Source organism: Nematolebias whitei, chromosome 2 (genome assembly GCF_014905685.2).
Source record: "Nematolebias whitei isolate Nwh7 chromosome 2, NemWhi1, whole genome shotgun sequence".
Classification (NCBI taxonomy): domain Eukaryota; kingdom Metazoa; phylum Chordata; class Actinopteri; order Cyprinodontiformes; family Rivulidae; genus Nematolebias; species Nematolebias whitei.
In genome coordinates, this window is record NC_056499.1 from 23,611,266 (window position 1) to 23,618,346 (window position 7,081).

A 7,081-nucleotide genomic window follows, 5' to 3' on the forward strand; every position below is an offset into this window, starting at 1 on the left:
TAAACCCTTCCCACACTCTTGCAATAATCTAAGCAATGGTATAGCGAGACCACGGAAAACGAACTGTGAGGTAGCGAGGGACTATTGTATGTTCCAAAAGTTGTATCTGTCCCACACTATTTCTGCTTTTCTTCTTCTAATAAAAACAGTTTTTTGATAGTACCTCAGACATATTATTTGTATGTTAAATATTTGAAATTTCTGTGTTCACTTCCACTCTGGAGAGTTTGGTAATGTGAGCTCTGTCTCTGAGCAATTCAATATACTTTTAGCCTTATAAATTTTACATTTAATATTTTATTATCTATATTGTTTTATTGACATTTTTAATGAAACAAGGACACAAAATTTGGAGACATGGTGGCTCAGTTGGTAGAGAGAATCTGCCTTTCAGCGAGAAGGTCTTTCGATGCGTGGTTTTTTTCCAGGCACTCCCACAGACCAAAAACATGCATGTTAGGCTGATCGGTAACTCTAAATTGTCCCTAGGTGTGACTGAGGGAGTGAATGGTTGTTTCTCTCGTTTGTCTCTTTGTGTCCCTGTGATGGACTGGAGACCTGTCCAGGGTGTATCCTAATGCTCTCACAGTGCAATCTGCGATCTGAAAAGGAAGAAGTGGGTAAAGATGGATGGATGGATGAATGGATGGATGGATGGATGGATGGATGGATGGATGGATGGATGGACACAAAGTTAAACCTCTGATTTACATCAGAATTTCTTGTTAGCAAATTAATCTTGTTCCTTTATTTAGATTTTGAAGATTCTAAATATTGATTTATTTACTGGAGTGTGCAAACCTAAAAGTCATTCAGTTTTTTTAAATAAATTTTGCACAGGGTTTTAAAAACTAAACAAACTACATGAGAATAACCCGAATCATTAGATGTGGTTTTGTGGATTTGAGACAAATCGTTTTTTATTTGTTTGTCTGTTTGTTGTTGTGTGATGTATCATATGTATCCTTATCCTGGGCGGCTCTGGTTAAAGCAGTCGTCCGCCAGTGCAAGGGTTGGGGGTTTAAATCCACCAGCATTCACATGCCAAAGTGTCCCTGGGCAAGACACTGAACTCCTCATTTCCTCTGATGTGTGTCCCATTGGTGTATGAATGTGACAAAGTGCTGATTAGTCTCTTTAGACTTATTTGTTCAGTTAGCTTTGTAGAGTGCTGTATGAATGGGTAAATGAGGGCACAGATAATGTAGTAAAGAGCTTTGAGTGTCTTGAAAAGATAGAAAGGCATTATATAAGTACAGTCCATTTACCAATTTTTGTGTGCATATTGTTTATAATCTGTTTTAATTGTAAAAATAAGAGTATGTGGGTGTATTTGCTGTAAAAAGGTAGTTTAAACAAATAAGTACTTCTAAATTTTAAGAACACAAACCAGTTTTGAATGTTTATACTAATCTAGCACTATTCTTACAATGTTGCAAAAGTCAATAATAGAAAATACTACCTCTTTGCATTTCTGTGACAGTGAAGAAATAATCATTGCATGCTTGGATTGTGGTCTTCCACATTCATGGAAAAACAGTATCTGTATTTTTTCTAAATTCAGATAAAAGGCAGGTGTGCTCCAGCGTCTTATCTTTGGTGTTTTGTTGCAGAGATTTGTTTGCTGACACGGGGCAGAAGGACAGCCAGCGTTCGAGCCGACACATACTGCCGTTTGTACTCACTTTCTGTGGACAACTTCAATGAAGTCCTGGAAGAGTATCCTATGATGAGACGGGCTTTTGAAACCGTTGCTCTGGACAGGCTGGACCGCATCGGTAAGAACAATAAATAGCATTACAAGACAGAAATCACATTGAATCAATTTTATTTCAAAGTCACGTGAATGCAAACTTGCAGATAAAGCTCTCGTTTAAAAAGCCCTGCATGACTTTTCTTACACATACAATTGATATTCTCTCTGCAACCATCATTGTTCTGTTCCCATGCTCAGTCTGGGCAGATGAAAAATTCACAATAAAAGCCATGCCTGGATTATCACTTTGCCATCTCTGCATGTTGCGTTTTATCGTCTGCTATGTTTAGAACGGAAGATAGAGAAACTGCTTTAGGGCTGTACTTTGTAGAAAAAGTATGCTTTGAAATGATCAGCTGATAGTAATATAGTTGTGGAATTGTCTCTTCCATAGTCCTTTCTTCTTCTGTATTTGATGTTTGTGTGCAACTTTCTTTTAACTAATAAAGTAACTCAAACAGCACTGATCCCAAAATTAACTACTCTAAAGACTTTGCAACGTCAGATTTGAGACGTGAAAATGATATAGCATCAGTTAGTGTTAGGACAGGCTGGATGTAGTTATAGAACTGCACACAGACACCTCCTCATGTGCCATTATTCATTGAAGCAACCAGATAAACTAACTTGGGTTGAACTGCATTGTGTTTTAACAAAGTATTGGAAAATGGAAAACACATACAGTAGATATGCTGTACCCCATGTCTGGGCAGGTTGCAGTCTTAATGGCACATATAGTGATTCACACATGTACTCTGTGTTGAGATCACAGTTTGGACTAAGCTTCTATAAATACAAAGAATGAAAATTTTTCTTAATCAAGATATGATTTTTTTTAAACGGGGTGATTTAGAATTGTGTTTTGAAATTAATTTTACACTGATTCCATTTGTTTTAAATGAAAAGAACAGCTTGACCATTTTAAAATGTTGTCATTATTAGTAATGTGTATGCTGCAGTAGACGGTGATCAAAGCATTATCAGTTTGAAATATCAGAAAGGAGTTTTCTCAGAAAAAGTCAAGCTATCCGCTGAACAGGAAAAGCATCAAAGGCAGATATCCACTCTCTTAAAACAATCCATTCTCAATAATTTATCAGTGTTTCATGTACAATATATATTTAAAAACCTTTACCCCATCAACACTTTTCCATTAGACAGGTATATACAGTATATCGATCTAAGTCAGAATTCACTGTGACCCATGGTACATGTGAAAATATTGTTGCAAAATGATCGGATCTGGGATCGGAAGGTCGCCGGTTCAACTCCTTGGACTGACAACATCAAAATGTGGAGGGGAAAGGTGAAACACCCACACCTGCCTCCACCCTCATTTGCCCCACTTTGGGCCCTTGAGCAAGGCCCTTAACCCTCACCATCTACTCCCCTGGGCACCCTAGATAGCAGTTCTCTGCTCCACACAGAGGGCTGTGGTAGCTCTGTGGTCTGTGGTTGCGTCAGGAAAGGCATCAGGCGTAAATACGATTGAGAAGTCTTTGTGCGACTTAGTTCACTGTGGTGACCCCTGAAGAAGTGAGCAGCTGAAAGAAGAAAAATAAAATAAATATTTTTTACCAGGGCTAATATCGTTGTTTAAAATATAACACAAAGAAAGTAGTTTAAAGCTCAAATGTGTTTCATCCAAACACTGTGATGTTTTCTTTACACTTTGTCCCTTTTACCCAGAGATTTCAAGTCAGGCTGCCATTCATCCACAGCTTCTGCCTTTCACATCTTTCATCTGTTGTTTCTTTGATTCTATGCTCTTCTGTGCTTTGTGTTCTCCCATTCTTCTCAATCTCATGTCACTAAGTCAAATCTCTTTTTCTCTAATCTTCTACATCTGATTTTTAGGTAGATTTTTTTATTCCCTTCATAGGTTCATAGTCCTTTATGTGCCAGCATCATATTTTAAAAAGGCTTGCTAGAAAATTTAGAAAACAAACTCAAACACTCTTAAAATCATCTTGTTTTGAGCAGTTTAGTACATTTAATCAGATTCTCTTTTTATCTTTGAATATATGTTGTTATTATATTTGTATTACACATTTGAATGATGTCAGTTTACTGTTCCTTTGCTGTATGTCTATGTGACCAAGTAATTGTCTTCCCTTCTCTATATCTGTTTGCTTATCTGTTTTTTCTAATCTACTTCTAATACCACTGTGTTTTTCTTTTTTGTGTGTGTCTCTGGGTATGTGGTTTTAAAGGCAAGAAGAACTCCATCCTGCAGCACAAGGTTCAACACGATCTCAGCTCTGGTGTACTCAACTACCAGGAGAATGAGATCATTCAGCAGATTGTGCAACATGACAGGGACATGGCCCACTGTGCCCACCTCATGCAGAACATCCCACCACAGACTCCTCCCTCACCTACCCCCGTTATCTGGGCACCCCTCATCCAGGCACCTCTCCAGGCTGCTGCTGCTACCACCTCGGTTGCCATTGCACTGACACACCATCCCCATCTTCCACCAACGCTCTTCAGACCTCCAGTTTCTGTTTTGGGTTCCCTAAAAGACCCAACAACTCAACTTAGGAAGTTCCAGTCATTTGTTCCGTCCTCCACAGCACCTGGTTCTTCTGGGAACTCTCCTTCTAGCACTCCCTCGAAGCTGCACTCTGGTGTGGACATGCCATTGCTGGCTGCTTTTCGAGCTCAGCACATGACATCAGTTTCTGGGCCAACAAGCTCTTCTCAACATGCCTCAGATAATGCAGAACATTCTGGACCTAATGGGGATGGGTCTCGATCTAGTGAAGGAGGCACTAGTGTCTTTCCCTTCGGACCATTCTCATCCTCTGGCTCACCTTCTTCTAGCACAGCCCAACTTCACCCACAACCACAACATCATAAGCCCTTTCGATCTAGCTCCCCACCCCTTTCTAATCTCTTCCACCAAGAATCTGTAAGTGGGAGTACAGGGTCAGGACTAAGTGGAGGAACAGTTGGAGCCTGTGGTGGTGCAACAGGCTGGTCCTCAGGTGGAGCAGTTGGAGGTTCTGTTGAAGAAGCCATTGGAGGGGACACCGATTGGGCTGGGGAGGACTTTACAACAGGGATGACAGACATGACACCACAAGGACATTTTGGACTGAAAAGATCCACAGATGAATCAACACATGGAATCTCAGGGGAAACAGTGAGTGGACTCTCTGAAAGATCACTGGGTACTGCTTGTGGCAGGTTCACAGGTGGGACATCTAGTGGATCAGTGGTTGGTAATACCTGTGGTTTAATACAAGATCAAACCAAAAGATCAAAAGGAGGGACATCTAAAGAATCAAATGAAAGTGCTTGTAGAGGATCGTTGGGTGGAATAATGGGAGAATCTCTGATTTTGACTACTACTGGGGAATCACTAGGGAGGATCAATGATGGATTTTTGGTATCTGTCTCTGATATGGCCTTTGGTGGAACATTTGGGGGTGTTTTAAGTGAAGCAGTAGTAGGAAATTATGGAGGATCATTGGGAAGGTCTTCTGTTGGGTCAGTAACTAGCCATACAGGAGGAGCTTCAAGTGAACCAGGAGAAGCTGTTTATGTAGGGCAAACCGGTAGGGTGGTGGGGAGTACAGGAACACATGTAGCAGGGTCTACACATTTATTTAGTGGAGTTTCTGGTGGAATTACAACTGGACTTAATAATTCCTCCTTTTGTCAAAGTCCTTTATCTACCAGTTCATCCAGCCATCTGTCTGGTCAGACTCTTCATAATCAACCTCATCCCAAGCCTCCTCAAATGGTACCTTTGCAGCAGTTTACTGGAGGAAGCAGGACTACCAGTGGCATAAACCTCTTCCAGTCCCCCTCACAAAGTTCCCCAACCTATAGTAGAGGAACACATATTCAACAGCCTTCAGAGGGCTCCCCTTCTTCCACAAGTCATTTTAACCTGGCAGGCTTGCAGTCTGGTTGCTTGCCCCAGCACATGTCATTAGAAAAGTCTGCATTGGCTTCCCTAGCCCAGTATGGCTCAGCAAACGCCTCTCCCTGCCTTACCCCGATGGCACGCAGTCCCACTGTTCAAAGTCCAGTAGCAAGCAGGACCTTTCACTACAGTGAACCTTCAAGTGTTTCGGGATCCCATAGTTCTCTGCTCATGCCTCAGTCCCCTCTCCTTCCACAGCTTCCCAGCCAGCCCCAAACAGGAAGAGAATCTCCCCTGGGGCCCTTTTCTGAGGACCTAAACGTTTTATCCAGTTCACACCCATCTCTTCCCCTGGAGGTGGCCCAAGCCTTAGGTCACCAAACTCATTGCTCCTCTGTGGAATATTACCCCTCACCATTTTCTTCACCTACTCTTGTGCCCAAACCATATAGCTCAATACCAGAACGCATGACTCCTCCAATACCGGAATCTCCGGGACACTCTCATCAGACTCAGTCCCCTAAAGCTTCACCGGCGCTGCCTCCACAGAGGGGCTCTGGTGCCTACTTGTCAGATTTAGAACCTCAAACAACTCGTTCTAAACTTCCTTCAAACTTGTGAGAATTGATCACACCCTCCTGTGCTGCCCTGAAATAACAAAACAAAAACAAAAAACACCAAGTATCTTCATTTTTTATATTTTTATGTCCTAATACTTCACTGTGGTCTACCATTCATTTTACCAAGATTTCTAAATTTACTGTGATTTGAAAAACTTTTTTTTTCAGGAACTCAAAGCTGTGGAATACGCTCTATTTCGTATTTGTTTTACATGTTGTTTGATTTATACATGACCAATGTATATAGATAGAGATCTATTTAAAAGTACATATAAATCATTGGACTAGGAGGGTGTGACAGTGATCTTCTCAAGGACACATTATTTTTAAAGACTATGCCAAATTCATCCGGTGGGTTTTGGGAAGTTCATAGACTCCAGAATATAATTTCTGTTTGTTTGTTTTTAATATTATGTTTGCAGGAACCTATGCACTAATACCTGCATGTGTTGTATAAAGATTTTATTCTGTGTTTCAAAATATTTATCTACATTTTTAGCTGAAACAAAATGCTTTGAGACACTGATCAACTCATTTGGGATCACATATTGTTGATCCTTAAATGTATCTATTGGATTGTACTTATTTATTCTCTGTATAAACTTTCAAAAAGTTGAAAGATGGAGATGAGATTTTAGGAAACCAAAAAAAGAGCTTTGCTTTGGAGTAACAGTTCACTTCTTTGTGGCTTGGTGATTCTCATTCACACCACTTTATTCAACAAGTACTGTTTTGAAGCAGGGGGAAGAAGTTTTTGGAGAGCTACCCTCCATCTCAGTATTTAAAAATACAGCGTATGCGATGGACTAATTCTCTGCAGAGTCAACC

General features: G+C 40.6%; 1 protein-coding gene across 1 annotated transcript in view; it reads left to right on the forward strand.

The window, feature by feature from the left end:
* LOC119430125 (potassium/sodium hyperpolarization-activated cyclic nucleotide-gated channel 4-like) overlaps positions 1-6,372 on the forward strand; it is a 40,578-nt gene extending 34,206 nt beyond the window's left edge. Inside the window, exons 5-8 of the mRNA XM_037697562.1 lie at positions 1,614-1,778; positions 3,970-4,761; positions 4,957-4,999; positions 5,390-6,372. Coding sequence (XP_037553490.1) covers positions 1,614-1,778; positions 3,970-4,761; positions 4,957-4,999; positions 5,390-6,254 — 1,865 coding nt within the window. The 3' untranslated portion in view covers positions 6,255-6,372. The remainder of the gene's footprint in view (positions 1-1,613; positions 1,779-3,969; positions 4,762-4,956; positions 5,000-5,389) is intronic.
* The last annotated feature ends 709 nt before the right edge of the window (positions 6,373-7,081 follow it).